At 52.9% G+C, this 19,129-nt stretch overlaps 1 protein-coding gene across 2 annotated transcripts in view; it reads right to left on the reverse strand.

Moving 5' to 3' along the window:
- Positions 1-307: 307 nt before the first annotated feature.
- NDST1 (N-deacetylase and N-sulfotransferase 1) overlaps positions 308-19,129 on the reverse strand; it is a 63,803-nt gene continuing 44,981 nt past the window's right edge. For both annotated transcript variants that reach the window (XM_048860421.2, XM_075131248.1), the window contains exons 5-15: positions 18,495-18,649; positions 15,452-15,637; positions 14,579-14,707; positions 13,785-13,967; positions 12,989-13,085; positions 12,419-12,542; positions 11,411-11,585; positions 10,717-10,887; positions 7,912-8,021; positions 5,596-5,698; positions 308-5,247 (exon numbers count right to left, since the gene is read on the reverse strand). In XM_048860421.2, the coding sequence (XP_048716378.1) occupies positions 5,128-5,247; positions 5,596-5,698; positions 7,912-8,021; positions 10,717-10,887; positions 11,411-11,585; positions 12,419-12,542; positions 12,989-13,085; positions 13,785-13,967; positions 14,579-14,707; positions 15,452-15,637; positions 18,495-18,649 (1,553 nt within the window). In that variant the 3' untranslated portion in view covers positions 308-5,127. The remainder of the gene's footprint in view (positions 5,248-5,595; positions 5,699-7,911; positions 8,022-10,716; positions 10,888-11,410; positions 11,586-12,418; positions 12,543-12,988; positions 13,086-13,784; positions 13,968-14,578; positions 14,708-15,451; positions 15,638-18,494; positions 18,650-19,129) is intronic.

Here is a 19,129-nt window from a genome sequence, read left to right on the forward strand (position 1 = left end):
AACTATGTGAGTGAGGGGGTGATTTTTACCAGTAGTTATACTTGTCCCATCCCTCATGTGGACACAGGCATACCACTCTACAGGTACCCGAGACCAGGACGGCGGACTTTCCTTCCCATACCTTTATACCACGTAGCTGTGGCCAGGCTGGGAGGGTTGAACTATCCCGGGAACATTCAAGCAGTACAGTACGTGCGCTGACAAGGCCGTAGGATGAACCCCCTTAGGGAGCAAGCCGATCTCTCCAACACTGACATTCTGTTTTCTTTTCAAGATATTGTTCAAAAGCAGAGGCAAGGCAAGTGACTACAAACAGAGCCCCAGTTTATTAGCAGTTCGTTCAACAGGACCGTACATTATTAGTGAGACAGACTCTCTGAATGCCACCCAAAACGGCTGGGTTCAACAAGGATGAAAGGAGGGGCAAAGACAACTCTGAGATATCCCCTCCCCCATCCTCCTGCACCTCCCTCTCTCCCAGGAAATACCGACTTCTCCCACCTTCCACCCCCCCGGGGAAATTATACAGAATTTCATGCAAAAATAAAAACGGGAACCCACAGGGGGCTCCCTCTTTTGTCAATAACAAAAGGTAAAAGAACGGTTTAAAAAAGCCCAGCTATTGGGAGTCTCTCACCACTCACTCTCCAGTGCCGCCCAGTGACCACGCTAGCGATCGACAGAGCAGGCGGGGCAGGTACCATTTTCCTCTCGTAAAGTGCAGCACTTAGGGACCACTCCAATGGTGGCTTTTGTCAATACGCACCCGGCTAGGTGGTTCGTTCCTTGGGTACCCGCCTCCGCCCCGTTGGCTGCGCGAGGGCTGGTGGGTAGGAGCGCTCAGACACACTTCCCCGTGAGCTAAGCTGAGCCTAAGACACCCTGACGCAACCGGGACAGACTTGCATCAGTGGCTGGAAAAAGCACTTTACATTCATCCATTCTAGCCTCGCAACATCCCTCTAGGGACCATGGGCCTGGGCATGCAGGTGGGAAACTGAGGCCCTATTGTGGGATCCTGGCTTTACAGACACCATGGGAGTGAGCCTTCCTCCCTCTTGAAAGGCCGAGATATTTTGCACAGAGTGCTTTTTTGCTGCCTTTTCCTTCCTGCTGCTGCCAATCACCAAGGGGTCGGAGAGTCCAGTTCTCCCCTGGCTCCTGGAAAGCTGACAGCAGCAGTGATAGGAGCTGCCTAGGTGCCAAGAGGAACATGGGCTCATCTAGCTGTCAGGGCTGCTTCCCTGCTTCCAGCCGGCCCACTCCTACCCTGCTCCGTTCCACCTGGGAAGGTCACAGACTGGTGCCGTGGTTGCTCCCAGCCAGAGATCGCAGCGTCGCGGAATGAATCAGAGAGGGGGCAGAAGCTGCAGGTTGCTCTTTATATGAGCCTGTGTTGGAGGCTAGCTGAACAGTGACTAAAGGAGAGAGACGAGGTAGGACAGGGCAGTTGTAGGGTGCGTCAGGCACTCTCTGTCTCTGCATAGCCCGATGTTAGTCCACATGTGGCAGGGCAGCAACGAGCCGGCGGATGAGCACTATAGGGCCAGTTGCTGGAGCTAGCTGTTATCTTGGCAGAAAGCAATGGGAAAGGGCCTCGTTTGTTAAACCCCACGGCCCAAGGGGGCTATACTACACATTGGTGGGCACTGCAATGCACATCGAGGAGAAGAGACCCTTAGAGCAGGGAGCTCTCACATGGCTGCAATGTGCAAGCGTGTGAGTCCAGCACTCTCAACAGAAAGAAAGTAGCGCGCGTGTGCGTGTGAGAGAGAGAGAGAACATGCAGATGCTTAGACTGACCCATGGCACTAGTGATTTAAAACACTCTACCTGGCAGGGCCCACAAAGCGCCCCCCAGGCACCAGCCCCGACTGCCGTTTCAGACTCATGCCACCACGAAGTGAGTCCCCTTCTCACGCCATGGCCACCGCGGAAGCTTTGCTCTAACCTAAGACGCCTGCTTGAGCGAAGAAGGCAAAAATCCAAGATGGCAGCGACACTGTCCGTGTCATCGTGGATATACTGAAAACTCCAGCAAACCATTCGTTGGGATCAACGCTCCCCGAGCCACGGCACAGTATGTACCTAATCCACACGCACAGGATGGGGCGATAAACCGGCCTCGCTGGCTGCTGGTGTACGTGCCTGGTTTCACTCGCTCCTTCTTACCGCGCTCAACTAGAGAGAGCAGTCTGCTAGCCTCAACTCAACGCCCAGCCCTGCAGCAAGGAGAAGCCAGAAGAGAAGAGAAGATGTCCTGGGCTCCTCTGCTGTAACTGCAACAAGCCATGGAGCAGGAGAACATGCTGCTTCTCCACAGCCCGGCTCCAGCGGGTGGCGGTGGAAACTGCAACAGGCTGCATAAGAGTCACACTGCATTTCACCGACACCTTCCCCCTCAAAACTCGAGGGGGACGAGCCGATCCTGGCCTGCCCACGGCTCCTACTCTGGTTATTCAAAGGGTACGTCTACCCTGGAGTTGAGGTGTAATTTTCAGCCCAAGTAGACGTACCCTCGCGCTCTAAAAAGAGAAGCTGCAGGAGCTCGGCAGCCTGAGGACGGTCCTAGGGGCCTGGGTGTGATCGGACTCAGCCCACCCTGCCACTTCTGGTTCTAGCTCAACATCTGCCAGAGCCGGAAACAACACCTTCAGCTCCAGCGCGGACGTACCCAATGCCGCTTAACAGCGGCCGGAAGGCGGCTCGGTGCAAAGGAAAAGGCCACGTATAATACTGAGACAAGGGCGGCGTGTGTAAGCTCGAAAGCTGGTCTCTCTCATCCACAGAAGGTATCGCCTCCCCCACTTTGTCCCTCTAATAGCCGGGGACTGACATGGCTGCAACAACACTGCATATGTAGAATACCGTCATTGAACAGGGGCTGCAAAGGGAGGCCCCCCTCCCCCCCCCGATTGCTCTCGGGGGAGGTGAGTGTCTGAGGAGGGGAGGAAGCTTTCGTGTTACTGCAAGTGCCAGAGGGGACCCGTGGCACTGCTGTTTTAAACAGCATTAGGAATGTGCCCCCGGAGAAGGGGGCTGTCCCAGGACGGGGCAGACTCACAGAATCAGAGCCTAGCTGGTGCAGAGGACAACGCAAGACCATTAGCACGCCCCAGGGACTAGGTCTATGCGGATCTCTCACTCCCCACCATTCCGGCATGGCACCATGAGAGGAAGACGACATGGAACTCAGTGACTGGCACGGGGGAAGCCTGAAGGCCTATGGGGGAACACTCCTTGCTTTTCCGCCTCCAACCCAATCTCCTTGCTAGGCCCCCTTCCATGTGAACGTACTCAGGTGCTAATGCAGTGACATCCAGTTGGGGAGATACCCGATGAATTAATCTTAGGCGATTCTCAGCTCCCAAGAGTACTGGGTCCAAGAACCCTGCACGAGGCCTTGGAACCTGCTCCATGAGACACTGGCATTCACGTCTTCTTCTACTGTCTCCTCTCTTCATTCCTGGTTGGAGGCACCTTCCCCAGGCTAGGCTTCCCAGTTCTCTTTTCCAAACCTCTTGGGAGCAGCGAGATAAAAGAACTCACCCCATCCCACTCCTCCTCCCCAAACTACTACACCCAGGCTGTCCTGGCCCACCATACAAGCGGCTCATTCAGCCAACAGCACTGTCAGATCAGCTCTTTTGGGGTTCTCAGCCTTCCAGCTGGGTCTTCCCCGACCTGGGCCACCTTCGCTCCTAAGTGAGCGATACACCGTCAGCCTGCTTAGGGATCCAGGACCTTCGCCAAGGAACCAATGGCAACAGCTCTTCGTTAGCACGGCTACCGGCCCCGCCCACACTGGGACAGCTGGGGGAAGAAACTCGCAGGAAACCTCAATACTGAAACACTGGCAGTGATAGAACTGAGAGAGAGACAGAGATGGAGCAGCAAGGTACTTATCCCGTCATTAGAAAAAGAATTGTCCATCACTAGTCAGTAGATAGACCAGCCAACCGCACCGGCTGCCCACCTTCATGTGTAACAGTGAATGAGACAAAATAAAACCCTAGTATCTCAGGTACAAACTTGTGGCACCAGAAAAACAGAACAAAATTATTAAAATACTTTAGCTTTTAGTATCCAAGAGGGTCCAACATGCTCAGAATCCTTTCGGCTGCTGTTAGTCCAATGTCTGCCCTGCCCGATGTCTGCCCCCTTCTGAGCTGCTGGCTCGTATATCAAAGCACGTTCCAGTGACGAGGCTACTGGACAACCTCAGTCTTTTACCACAGAAAACACCACGTATATAAAACGTTGCAACACGGGAAGGGGGGCAGGGTGCATATTTTAACTTCGTAACCACTCTGGAACCAGTTCTCAGTTCAGTACTCTTGCCAGATGGGACAGATAGTCATCTATCAAGCTCCCACCCTTCAACAAAATAAAATACAATAAAATAAAAAGCGGGGGGGGGGGGCAAATTCATTGGTGACAAACTAAATATTGCCAAGTCTTAAAGTCTTCTTTAAAAAACCAGAGACCTCCCCAAGCGTTTAGCGCTAGGTCTTGCAGGAACCCAGGGCACTCCATTCCTTTATGCGGTCTCACTTCGTTTTGTTTGAAACTTAATTGCAGACTTGGGCCGGTGCTTCTGGCTAGCCCCTTTGTGCCTCTGACCTCAAACAGCATGTTTTGCTCCTGTTCTCCAAGCTAGCTTTGCAAAGCGTTGTCCACATCTTGGAAGGGTGCTCAGCTCCATTATCTGATGAGGAGAGACTCAGAGTTGCTGTAATACTACCTTAGACATGGAGAAGTTAGCCCCATCCAGGGGTGGAGAAGCAGGGAATCTTCGGGGAATCCCCCCTCATCAGGAAGTGACATCACAACCCAGGAAGCGACAGGGACCTCAGAAGACAACAGCTCTTGGGGAATCTGCCCTGGGTTTGCAGAGTCAGGCAGTCGCACAACTTTAAGGGACCTCAGAAGAGACAGTTTGCTCCCGTTCGCCACACGGATGACCACACGGGTTCTCGCTCAAAGACCTTGGCTGACTATTGCTCAGAAATACTCTTCCCTGTTGACCTTTCCCTCCCGCTCCTGTCTGTTTGGCTCGGTGTTAGATTTGGGATCTTCTTCGTGGGCTCGCGGCACTATTGCTCAGTAAGGCGAGGATAGCAGCAGCTACCTAGCGTTCTGGAGTTCCTCCCGCAGCCAGATTGGCAGGGTCTGACCCATTTTGTACAGCAGCTTGGAAAGCTCTATATTGTGGTCCCGGTAATAATCCCTCAGGAAGGCTCGTGACTGCAATAGAAAGAGGACAGAGATCATCAATAATGGTAATCGTTAGCGTGTGCCAGGAACTTGCTGCAGTCAATGCATTAGAGTGCTCCAGCGCTTTGGATATGAACCGGACCAGCTTTTTACTATCCACCCACCAACCCCTCCCTTCCATGCTCAGTACTAAACCAGACTCACACATGTAAATGCAGTTTTCTAGTGCACTCTGACGTACACGCCCCCCCAACCCCCCGCCCATCCTGTGTTCTGCTGAGCCACACAGATGTTCTACTGTTGCTGGGAAACTATTTTGCAAAAACAGCAAAAGCAAGGCTCATTTAGTGGCAATCATGCAAGGTTTCCTATACTCACATCTGAATCCATCTCAGGGTATTTCCTCCCTTTGCTTTTCCCCAAGCACTTGGTTTTCCCTCCCTCCAGCAGTTGGCACCAGAATCCTTTCTTTGGATCAAACCTACAACAAGAGGGGAGAAGTCAGTAACATTTATCAAAACATGCCCAAGGAACAGCTTTGTTCTAAGATCCTCAGGGATGGACGGCCTCCAGGATGTGGGTCTGGTACTACCTCAATGTGTTCATTGACGACATGGATAATGGAGTGCAGAGCATGCTTATAGAATATGCAGATGACACCAAGCTGGGAGAGGCTGCAAGCACTGTGGAGGCCAGGATCAGACTTCAAAATGACTGTGACAAATTGGAGAACTGATCTCAAATCAACAAGATGAAATTCAATAAAGACAAGTGTAAAGTACTATAGTTAGGAAGGAAAAAAAATCAAATGCACAGCTACAAAATGGGGAATAACCGGCTAGGCAGCAGTGCTGCTGAAAAGGATCTGGGGGCTACAGTGGGTTACAATTTGAATACGAGTCACCTGTGTGATACTGCGGCAAAAAACGCAGATGTCACTGAGGGCTGTATTAATAGGAGTTTCACATGTAAGACACGGAAGGTAATTGTCCTGCTCTATTCAGCATGGATGAGGCCTCAGCTGGAATACAGTCTCCCATTCTGGGCACCACACTTTAAGAAAGACGTGGACAAACTGGAGAGAATCCAGAGGAGTGCAACAAAAATGGTAAGACGGTTAGAAACCCTGACCTAGGAGGAAAGGTTGAAAGAATTGGGCATGTTTAGCCTTTAGAAGAGAAGGCTGAAGGGGCACATGACAACAGTCTCCAAACGCGTAAAAGGTAAGTTATACAGAGGACGTTGAATGACTGTTTTTGTCGTATCTTCAGTGGACACGGAGAAGTAATCGGCTTAGTTTGCAGCAAAGGAGATTTGGATTAGATATTTTAAAAAAAACTTTCTAACTATAAGGATAGTTAAGTACTAGAATAGGTTACCAAGGGAGGGTGTGGAATCTCCATCATTGGAGGTTTCTAAATACAGGTTGAACACACACCTGCCAGAGATGCTCTAGGTACGCTGGTTCAGTGTGTGGGGTTAGCCTAAATGACCTCTCGAGATCCCTTCCAGCCCTACATTTCTAGGATTCTGTGAGATGCTGGCATAAGAACAGCCAGACTGGGTCAGACCAAAGGTCCATCTAGCCCAGTGTCCTGTCTTCCGACAGTGGCCAGTGCCAGGTGCCCCAGAGGGAATGAACAGAACAGGTCATCATCAAGTGATCCATCCCCTGTCGCCCATTCCCAGCATCTGGCAACCATCATGGGGATGCCTCATCCTTCTTGCAGGCTGTCACTGCACTTTGGTTTCTAATGTTTCACAGCGCTTTACAGGACACACCAGTCTGTGTAGACAGCAAGCCAGGCCTGGGGCTAAGTAGAGATTTTTAAAGGAGCACTGCCCATGGTAACTTACGGTTTTAATGGCATGTTTTAATTTCTTAAGCTCTTAATGAAGGGCTCTCCTAAGAAAAATATATTTTAAAAAAAGCTGTCATAAGCTGGGGAGGAATATTCTGTGGATTCTAAGTCAAAGAGGAGGGAAAAGTCACTAATAACTCAACCCTACCAAGCACTCCCTTTCTTACTATGAAAGGACAAGAAAAGTTGCCAGATGGAACTTCAGCGTGACCCACCACACCGCCTCCCTGCCCCGTTTCTGGCCCTGGTGCAGGCAGCGAACCGCTCAGTTGCTGTGTCGAGAACTCACGCGTGGGACCAGATGGGCACAGATGGTCCTTTGCCAACAGTGGTTTCCATAGCACTGGAAATACAGCCTGGCAAAATACTGCCCTGGCCAAGCGGAGAAGGACAGACCCTCTGTCGGGGTCACAAACAAGAAGCGCAAAGGGACGCCCAGCATCTGGGCAAGGAAGGCGTCGACCTCCCTTCCTCTGCTGCAAGCTTCTGGCCTGGTACTGGTGTCTCGGGAACCGTGTTCAGAAAACCCAGCCAAGCCTCAAGGGAAGGAGGCTCAGGTGCTGGTTCTGGTCCCAAGCAAATATGGCTTTGAGTCCTGGGGCAAAATGTTGCCACACTGAAATCAATGGCAGCTTTGTTGCTGTCAGTGGGGCCAGGATTTCCCCTCTACCGTGGCGCTAATCCAGCTTCACTCGCGTTACCAGACCATCCCCTTGATGGGAGACCTGCCCCGGGGGAAGGGAGAGAAAGCCCAACACTTGGAATGACGGGGCCGCAGCCCTGAGGGCCACGACGGCTGAAGGAGGAAGAGGAGGGTACGAAGAGAACTCACGCCAGGGTTTTATGGTAATCTATGACATTCGTCACGCCAAGGAACTTCTGGACTGTTTCCATCACTTTGGCTGGTTCCGTTCGGAGCAGCTTGCCATCCAGAACAAGGATCTGCAAGAATAAAAGGGGGAGGGGGGGTTTAGTCTGGTACCAGCTCCATGCTGGCTTCAAACTGGATCTGTCCCCGCCCCCGAGAACAGACAGGTGCCTTACATAAGAACGGCCATACTGGGTCAGACCAAAGGTCCATCCAGCCCAGTATCCTGTCTACCAACAGTGGCCAATGCCAGGTGCCCCAGAGGGAGTGAACCTAACAGGTAATGATCAAGTGATCTCTCTCCTGCCGTCCATCTTCACCCTCTGACAAACAGAGGCTAGGGACACCATTCCTTACCCATCCTGGCTAACAGCCATTAATGGACTTAACCTCCAGGAATTTATCCAGTTCTCTTTTAAACCCTGTTATAGTCCTAGCCTTCACAACCTCCTCAGGCAAGGAGTTCCACAGGTTGACTGTGCACTGTGTGAAGAAGAACTTCCTTTTATTTGTTTTAAACCTGCTGCCCATTAATTTCATGTGGTGGCCCCTAATTCTTATATTATGGGACCACGTAAATATGTTTTCCTTAATCACTTTCTCCACCCCACTCATGATTTTATAGACCTCTATCATATCCCCCCAAGCTGAAAAGTCCTGGGCCCTGGGCTGCTACAATCTGCCTTAGGTACTTCTATAGCCCCCCAGTGTCCGAGCACCCCACCATCTTTACCCTCAACACCTCTGACAGGTAGGACAGGGCTATTTCTGCACACACACACGTACGTTATAGATGGGGAACTGAAGCACAGAGAGGCAAAGTGATTTGCTCAGGGTCACATGGTGCATCTGTGGCAGGGCAGAGAATTCAATCCAGGCCTCTCCAGCCCCAGACTACCACCCTAGCCACTAGACACAATCCTTCCTCTTGCCCCTGCAACTGACTCCACTTTCCTCAGCACTGGCCGGGCCACAGAAGCCATTCGGTGGCCGGTGGCTGAATATGCGGCAGGTGAAACACGTCACATCAGTGCACCAAGCACGACGCTGATTCTCCATTCACAGCTCGTCCTCTCTTTCAAAGCCCTCAGTGAGCTAGGAGTGAACTACCGCTCAGATGGCCCCTCTCTCTGTCCCACTCCAGGAACACCCCCGTCGGCAGCACTGATGCAGCTGAGGACAAGGCACACTCCATGAAGAGTGCCCACCTACAGAACTCCCTGCTGCAGGAGGAATTCATGGCTTTCCTCCTTTAGAGCACAATGCAAGGCACATGAGCACACAATGCAAGGCATGAGCTCTTTCAACCGCAATGACTTCCAGGCAAGTCGCTTTTCTCTGAAGAACAGAGACATCGGGGCCACAACCCCACCAACGGTGAACCAAAATCTGGCCCAAATTCTCACACTTACGTGCACAGAACTGCACATTTACAACTGCAGATGTCCAAGTGAAGAGCATAAAATGTGCACACACAGGGTCATTTAGATGCCCAACTAGCCATGTGCATGCACAAATCCGCCGTTTGCACGGGCACATCAAGTGTACGGTTGTGTGCACACAGCTGCATGTGCCACAGTTTCAAAAAAAATCTAGCAACACATCCTTTCCAGAACCATGCCGAGACTAACTCTTGTATGCCGTGCATAGATGGTATGGTGACCAGTGTGCTGTAACTACACCGAGAGCGGCCCGATCACAAGGTATAAATCCGCTGCAGAGAGCGCTATGAAGTACAGAGCTTGTGTTATTTTTGTCATGCACTTTGATGCTGCAGTCACAGCTAGAAAGTGTCTGAAGGGCATTCAAGGACATGAAACAGTCCCATAAAACTTTCAACACCATACAGTCTGCTGTGCATTTCTTCTGTATTGTGTTGTACCCTCTATCCCGGTTGGTTATAAGCTCTTTAAAAAGGAGCCCTGTAATTTGTTTGGCATAGCATACAGCGCACACTCAGCAGCCTGGCATAATAGCCCACCAGTGGTACATAAGAATCACCCTCCCATGACCACACTGAGTGGTTCCTTCCTGGTCTGGACAAGTTTCAGAAATCCCTTTTCTGTGACAAGAAAAGGAGTACTTGGGGCACCTTAGAGACTAACAAATTTATTTGAGCATAAGCTTTCGTGAGCTACGGCTCACTTCATCGGATGCATTCAGCTGTAGCTCACGAAAGCTTATGCTCAAATAAATTTGTTAGTCTCTAAGGTGGAACAAGTACTCCTTTTCTTTTTGCAAATACAGATTAACATGGTTGCTACTCTGAAACTTTTCTGTGACATAATTCTAGTCTTTTAATCCCTTTCCGAGTGTCTGAGAGCTCAAAAGTGGGACTGAAGGCCGAGCTCCTGGAGCCAGATATGTGTCTGATGGGTTGACACCTCTCTGCACACTCGTGCGAAGACACACACCCCCTGCTCCAATGCAATGGATACGAGAGGAGAGGAGACTAATACATTCCATGCCAACTCCATCCCCATGATCTGCGAAACCACCACGGAAACTGGGAGTTGGGCGAAGAGGATGGTTGTGCGCTCTGGGTCATAAACAGTCACAGGTCCCAAAGGCATCCTGTTATGCTGAGTTCCTGATCACAGCTTGCCCTAACCAGGGCTGGGTATAGAGAGGATGTTTTGCAAGAGGCAAATGGCACATGCTCCATGAATCCCATGGTAGCGCTTTGACAATGGGATTCTATGCCCAAACGGTGCTCTCGGCACCGCGGTTTGCGATGAGAACACGGCCCAGCGGTTTTGTCCTTCCTACCTGGTTGGCATGATAGCCGTTCAGCCAGCGCTCAATGTGGGTGGCGTACCAGCCCGGTACGAGGCAGCGGTTCTGTAGTGTCCGGAGCTTCTGAGAAGTCTCAGGCCCAGCTGTGATCACCTCGTGGAAGGTGTATTTCAGAGCGACTGGATCATCGTGAGCTCGCTGGTGCTGTTAACAGCAGCAAACTGGTTTAGTTTAGACAAGCAGCATGACAAAAACCCCAGTGGCCTGGCCAGCGTTACCGGGATCTGAGTCCAAGGCTGCGTGTGAGCTCCTGGGAGGTTTCTGAGCACCAGTGCAGTCACTGGGCTCCCAGCGTCTAGCATGCTACTTCGCACAGAACCGGGGGGTACGCTGCACACACCACACCCTGTTCTGTAGGGCTCTTTCCCTTCCCCGGGGAAGTGTCCCGGCCCCCAGGGTAACTGTTTACCTCACCCCACATCTAACTTAACAGACCACTGGATCACCTCTTCCTCGGACATCGGCCTGAGGACACCCATCTCCTCCGGTGCAAGCCAGGGCCCCTGCCATGGCTGCCAACCTGCGGCCATGCCGCAGGACAGTGCGGAGCGTGCCCGACCCAGTGCGGGACAGCAGATTTTCCGTTCCGCGCCCCCGCCCAAGTCAGCCCCAAGCGGGAGCATAAGGAGCCGCCTTGTGAAGAGGCAGCGACAGCCGAGCAGCTGACCTGGTACCAGGAGTAGGCCCGGTCTGCAGGGTTGATGAGGATGGTGATGACTTTGGCCTTGGAGAGCAGCGCGGCCGCCCGCCTGGGAGCCACTTCCGAGTCAAAGTAATTGGCGCTCTTCTCGAAGTAGAAGTCAGAGGTGGTGTTGGAGGGGATGGGGAAGAATTCCATGTACCTGCAGACAGGTCACTGCATGAGGCGGGGGAAGAAAGGGCACTCGGGGAGGGCGACAGAGAAACACACCTGGCCCCCTGCCCTGGAGACAACGGAGCCGGACTATTGTATATCACGCGTTCCATATTCAGGATCCAGCACACGCTACCGATCGCCCCCCGCAGCTGCCCTGAACAGCCACCTCATGTCTGACCACCACCAGTCTAGGGCTCCAGCTCCGCACCTGGGGAAGGTCCTGTCTACACTACAGATCGGAACAGCGATGGAACGGGTTCAGGAGACAAGTGTGCTGTGACCCGGACCTGGGGCTCTACTGTACATGTGTAGATCAGCCCCCTGCCAAGTGCAGCTCGGAGCCTCCCACAATGGAACGAGGGCTCCCTGGAAGGGGTACGTCGATAAAACGCAGTGAGGCTGCCCTCTGAGATGATATCTTGGCACCGGGCTCTCCCTCTTCCACCACAATATAAAGAACTCAGTGGCCACGGCACGACTCAGAAGAGGGCGGAGGCTTGAGTACCTGCCGGTAGCAGGCCCAGTCCACATGGGTAACGGGTGGGTTTATTAAGATGCTCTGCAGATGGATCTAGAGAGGCACTTCCTTTGCTCAGCATCTAGTCACCTTACGGAGCCCAGGGGCTGCTTGGCTGAATGGGTGTCTAGTGGCAACGGACAGTCTGCTAGGGGAATTTTGGACTCCTGCGCTGACATGTTGGTCCCATGAGCTGGAGCCACATGGCAAACCCCACGCACAGCTCTTCGCAAAGCTTGCGGCTTCCCCCACCCCCAGTACACCCGGGACCCCGGCGGGGGGTAGCATGAAAGAAGGCCTACCAGTCAATGCCCTTGTGATAATTGTGTCCGTTAAAGAACTGGATCTCCTCAAAAGTCTCCGAACTGGGGTAGTTACTGCTCAGGTCTGGGTGCATCCCCAGGAACAGGTAGAGGGCTGTCGTCCCTTTAAAGGGAAAGGAAGCAGAGCCGAGGTTGGAGGCACAGCAGTGACCACCCTGCGCCTTCGCGAACCAGACAACGTTCCCTCCCCTCTTTGCCACAGGCTGCCCCATGCATGGCCGTTCCGAGCACCCAGTTCAGGTTCCCGCTCCAGCCCGGCATAGGTAGGCTTTGCCGTCCTCCAAGGAAGAGATGGAGGTTCTAGGACCCAACTAGAGAAACTGCACCAGCTCAGACCTGCCCAGTCCTCCAAGGCCAACAGGCGGGTAGGCAGAATGCAGGGAGGCACCTGCTGGCCGCCGGATGGAGAACCAGACAATCCCCCGCATAAAGAGAAACGGCACAACCGGTGCAAGAGCACAGCTGAAGCGGAGATGCGCGCGCTGGGATCGGCTGCGTCGGCGTCACTGGTTCTGTGCTGCGCAGCTCGATGGAGGGGAACTGGAGTACCTGTTTTCTGAGGTCCAATGATGAGAAGCTTTGGGAACCGGTCACATGTCTTTTCTTTGGACCAAATGTCCTTATGCCGCTTGTCCTCACAGGGATCCTGAAACACCGAAGGAAGAGGATCAAGGAAGTGCAACCTGGGGGCGGCTGGGAGAAGAGGCCTCGATGCCCCATAGGCCTTTAATAAATACAGTGAAGACTACCTGTTCTCGTTGATGATGGGTGCCAAGGTTGTAATGAAGAGGGAGAGCTAGAGGCTGCTGGAAGGTCAGCACAGAGCTGAACCCCCCTACAGCAGGCAAAGGTTGTCCAGCCTCTACTCCTATCTCTGCCACTGGCCTGCTGGGTGACCTTGGCCAAGTGACAGCCCTGCTCTGTGCCTCAGTTTCCCTGCTGTAAAATGGGGTTAATGAAACTTTACCCTCCTTTGTAACAAGCTTTGAGCTCCACGGATACAGATCTGTGCTATGCAGAATCTGAGTGTTACTATCACATGCCCTTTTCTGCACTCATGTTGTGAGCCCTGGGGCAGGGATATGGTCGGGAGCAGGACTCGGTGTGTTGTCCACCCTGGCCTGGATTCTCACTTAGGAGGAAGGCAGTAGGGGAGCAGAACCTCGCACTCGGCATCGCACGCACTGTGCCTAGCTGACTGGCTGCTCGCTTTCAAGAGAGCCAAATTCACTCACAATAGAAGAAAATCCAGCCGTTTGCCCCTGGTGCGGTCCTCAATTCCCTGATAGCCCTGAGCCTCCTGTCCCCATTCAAGCTTGCCAGCCTGAGAGCGTAGCCTCTGTACCTGCCACAGTGGATCCTTCTCCGCGGAGAAGATCTGGAAGTATTTCTGCGCCAGCTGCATGGGCGGCAGCGTCTTCAGCTTCAGGTTGGTCCAGGAGTCGAGGAAGCGGACCAGGTGTCTGAAGGTGTACAAGCCCAGGCGGTCATTGCCATAATTGGACAGGTGGGTCATGAAGATACTGATCTGCAACGGAGCAGCAAGAGGACAGGACAGGAGTTAGTCAGTGCTCTGAGTCCATCTCAGGACAACTTTACTTTGCACTTTGGGGCGGCTCTCGACACTGGGGAGACCTGGGCCCAGCTCTGAACTGGGAGGAACAAATGGGGACCGACGCCGATGATAAAGTCGCGGGACCCCGAATGTGTAACACACCCATTAGGAGAGCAAGAGTCTCTGTCCTCCTCTCATGGCTGCTTCACATCACAGCTACCAGCCTTAGTCAAGGAGCAGCGTTTCATGCTTTTAGTACCGAACGTCCCTGGGTCAGACCCTGCTGCCAGCCCAAGCGGGGTCAGTTACAGATGGACCTGAGCCCCCCAGTTTGGGGAGGAAAAGCCACGCAGGAGACTGGGACTCTTTGTCTGGTCTCTGACTCTCACTTTTGAGACCAGGAGTGTCTCTGTGGCCAGCCCAATTCAAGGGCCAACATACTAGGCCCTTGGAGGAGGCCCTGCCCATCCTCCTCGACCACAGGCTGAGAGCCCCTGGCCATCACAGGGAAACTCATCTACCTCAGCTGAGGGGACAGGCCCGTGTGCGCCAAGGGGCCCTTCCAATCTCTGCAGAGCACTCACAGGGTTAAGTAGCACAGTCAGGAACAGCTCCCCTCCATTGATGATCTTGTCCAGTTCACTGGAGCCGCCAGGGTATTCGTTATAGAAGATGGTGTGCGTGAACAAGCCACAGGTCTGCCGCGGGAGTACCTGGGGGCAGAGAGGAGTCAGAGCAGGAGGGAATCCGGTGCTCCTTCCTCACCATGCCAAACTAAGGGAAGATCTGACGGTATCAACTTGCCAGGTATTAGCACTGGCCTCAACATCACCTGGGAACCCACCCCGACGAGATTCTTCTACTCAGGAGGGACGGAGCTGGGCTGCTCCTGCCCCCTTTGGGGAGGGGGAAATTCTCCTGACCTCTGAACCCCACACACGCACCTATTTCCAGGGGGGGAAATCTTCGTCTTTTGGGATCTGGTACCCCTAGATCTTCCAGGGATGCTGGGAAATCATTACCATGATCTCCTGACAGAAAGGGCGGCTCTGTAGCAAAGCTGCCACACCTGGCAGGATGCTGGGGACCCGTACTGCAAAGGTGGGTCTTGTTCCTCCTGCTGACTGAGTCACAGCGCCAAACCGGTCCATTTAGCCGACCCGGCCAAATCCACCTGCACCGGCCTCTGTGCTGAAACTGCCATGGAGGGAGTGGTTTGCGACAGTGGAGATTAGACTGGGGCTGAAATGCAGCGCTCCCATTTCATGCCACCCAGAGAGATGCACCCAGCTGAGCGTCACTGCTGGGCAACGTTCAAACCAGTGACCTACTGGTGTAGAGTTCCATGTCTTAGCGGGAACCCTCTGAGCCAGCCGTGCTGGCAACCCAGCTGATTGTGGGAGGTTTAGGGCAGGGAGGGGGCCCAAGGAATAGCCGCAACGCCCTGTTTCACCTACCATGATCCCATTGTGGACAAAGCCCCGTCGGTAGCGGGCTGGTTTCAGATGGGGATACTCCTCCGTGCTTGTGACTTTGATCGCCCAAACCTGCTTCCACGCTTCATATAACTGCACGTGGACAGGGTAGACGCCGGAGTGGTGGGGTGCCACGGCGTACCCCATGTCGGTGGGGATGCCATGCTCCTGAAGGGACAGGAAAGAGAAGGTGACTGCGCTAAGCTACAGAATCGGTGAGCTACAAACGACCCAGCGGAAACCTAACTCTAGCAGAGCTCTTCGACGGACAGATACATCGCTCCGAGGTTTTGCTTTAATAGGGTTGGGTTAGCAAGGAAAAGGGGCAGAATTCTCAATTCTAGCTCCCAGAGAGCATGGTCCACTGAGTCCTTGCTTTGTCCGTGATGGTGGAGGTGAGTATCCATGAAGGGGAGAGCCAGCCCCAGCTAGAGCCAGGTACGCTGCAGAGAGGCACGGCACAGCCCGACCGTACACGACCCTGCCAATGCACCTCAGTCATGCCCTGCTATTCCAAGCCTGTCGGCTGGGCCACACGGAGCAATGCGACAAGTATCCCCGACGCTGGGGGTGCCGAGTCATCGCATTTACGATCCAAGCTGGGCTGGAACAATGACAGGCAAAGCTCCCATTTGGTTGGCGAGAACACAGTGCTTAGCTGAACCCTTTGGGTCTCAGCCCGCTTTTGGCACAAGGTTCAGTTCGGGTTCAGCTGGGGAATGAGAGGTGGCTTGCTAGTTACCTTATCAGAACCAGTGTGATCAGCCTTAGTTCGGATCCAGAATGCCAGAAGCGAAAAGGCTAGTGCATTAACACAATGGGCCATTGGAAACTTTAGAACCCTTTCAGGGGAGGGAGGGGTATTAACTCCCCACATAAAATGTTATTTGTCGCTTCTCATCACCCGCCTCCCTCCACGAACACAAAAGGGTGTTGATGTTTCATAGGTTGCAGAAGTTCTCTCCAAACACAGGCACTACCAGGGTGGATCAGACCCATGGTCCGTCTAGCCCGGTATCCTGTCTGAGACAGTGGCCAGTAAGCCAGATGCTCCAGAGGAAGACATAAAATACCCAGAGCACACCTGGCTATTGCTGGCTCCTCTGTAGGCTCGAAGTCAAGCTGCTGACCCAAGTTAAAAGCTGAGCTGCTATATCTTCACCACCATTTCAACCCAAGTTAGCTCACCCTTTTTGCTGCGTAGATGTACCCTTAGTAGCTGGCTGATGTCCTGAAACCTGAGGATGTATAGACAGGCATTTCCCAGCTCATACCCCCTTGGGTACCTTATTATTCATGTAACCTGAGTCATCAGCTTCTTAATTCTACTAGCCTCTGCAGATGGAAAACAGGTGTCTTGCTAAATTGTGTTAACTAAACACAAGGTAAAAGCCTAGAGAAGGCCTGGCAGGTTGTAGTTTTCATATAAATTAGCAGGTCGAGGTAAACCCTAGGCTCCCAGGTCAAGATAAAGACTAACTCACCTGAACACTTGTCTTCACTAGGCTTGTACCTGGTGTTAGTGCCCTCAAGGTAAGAGCGTATCCTCCCGCCTAGGGAAGACAAGGCCCCAGACTAGACTTTCCGCGTGTTCACTACGTCCAGTGAACAGGCAAATGCGCTAAATTAGGAACTCTGGACACTCTCCACACATTTGCTCCAGGCAATCAAGCACCAGTGTTTGTAGTCTGGAACAAACATTTGGGGTGGGTCCCGAGCAGCCTTTGCCAACGTGGTAGCTGCCTCCAGTTGATTAACTCCAGTGAAAGCTCGAGTGAAGACAAGCCCTTTGCCTTAGTCCCAGGCCAGGGCTATACTTCACACTTAGATCCACCGAACTACCTCGCACAGCGGTGGGAACGACGTCAGCCTTGTGCGACACGGTTAGGTCGACCTAACCCCTGCTGTGGGCACAGCGAGGGCAATGGAAGAATTCAGGAGGCGGTGGATTTACTGCAGGGAAGGAAAAACCCCTTCCACCGCTGTAGGATGCATCTACGCTGCACCACCGTAGGGCCCATCGTGTGGACGCAGCCGTGGTCGGCACGCAGTGTTGTATCGGTATCGTTATTTCAGGTGTGTGTGGGGGAGAGGGATGGGGGGGTTTACCCAAAATAGTTATACTGTGCAACCCCTACTGGAGATGCCGTTACACCAGTATAAAAGTGCTTACACCAGGCAGTATGGCTTATTTCCTGGAATTTAGCTATATCGGTATAATGCCCCTTTATATCAATATAAGTGTGTCCACACTGGCACAGGTTTTGTAGGGGTGTCACTATATTGGCATAGTTAAAGTAGTACAACTTGTGTGTAGACAAGTCCTTAGGCTTAAGTAAGCTCCTGTGGAACTCTCTGCCACAGGATAGTTATGTATGGGGTTAAAAAACTCTCTCTGTTTTAAGTTTATTGCCCTTTTTTTTTTTTTTTTTTTTGAAGTGGATATGCCTTGTTCTTGTGAGGGAGGGGATGAACAGCAACACAGGGGCAGCCTTCTTGATGCCACTCACGTTTCAGATCGTCTTTGACCTAATCTTTTTAGTCTCTCCCTGCTACTCCATAGCCTCTAATGCAGGAGCAGACAGATCGAGAAGTACGAGGAAACCTGTCTTAGCATCCCGCCTAGGGAGCCAGTTAAACTGCATTGCCTGGTAGGAGATGGAGAACTAAAGGTCAAACAAAACTTTATTCAAAGACACTTGGGGATCTTTTTAAAGAGGTTCCAGAGGATTCAGGGCTGAGAGGTCCTCATGAGATTTCACTGCACAGATACAGACAGCAGGATGAGGGGTAGGGGGAGGACAGGGGGTGAAAACTGGAGAGGAGAGAGATGACGTAGCAACTCCTGCTGCTCTTATGCAATGTTCTTTCTCCTGCTCGTTACCATGCTCCCCACAGAATGAGCTCAGTCTGACAAGGCAGGAGGAGAGACACGAGACCGGGGGGGTTGAGATGCCATCTTTAACTCCCCAGCCCAGCAAGCATCCCCCATGGCTAAGCACCTGCCAGCTGGCATCTTACTCACGACAGCGAATTTCTTGTTCATGGTCATTTGCTCTGCTAGCACCGACTGGTTGTGGAAGAGGTGAGGCTGCATGTGACTCCACATGTGGGGGAACCACCAGAACTCCTTCACGTAAGACAGCAACAGGTCATCTCCTTCGTCTTCAGCATCTGTGCCTGTCGGGGCCAGACCATCATCAGCCGCAGCCCCGCCGCGCTAAAGCCAAAGAACTCAAGCCCGGCTCACGCGAGAGCTTGAATGTGCGGCTCAGGTGGGGTACGGGATTGCAAAGGGGGGTTGCTCTGAGACTGCCGTAGTGAAATCCAACAGGCAGCGAAAAGCTCAGAGACGGGACCTTACACTGCCCCACATGTGCTCTCTGCTGCCGCTCGGACCCCTGGGAGGCCGGTGGAAAGGAGCAGCCACGGGGGAACCCCCAGGGCACTGTTGTCATTCTGGAGCGGATCGTTATCTTTGCAGTGACCAAAGGTGCATTTGGTGCTTAGCAACCTTCGCTAGCCCATCCTCTGTGAGAGCAGGGAGAAATCTGGCTCTTCAGTCACCCAGTAGCTCGGAAGGTCCTGAGCCCATCCCAGATGGGCTCTGGCGATGGCATGAGCCACCAGAGCGGAGCACAAATCCCCAGCCCCCAAGAG

Source organism: Caretta caretta, chromosome 8 (assembly GCF_965140235.1).
Source record: "Caretta caretta isolate rCarCar2 chromosome 8, rCarCar1.hap1, whole genome shotgun sequence".
Lineage (NCBI taxonomy): Eukaryota > Metazoa > Chordata > Testudines > Cheloniidae > Caretta > Caretta caretta.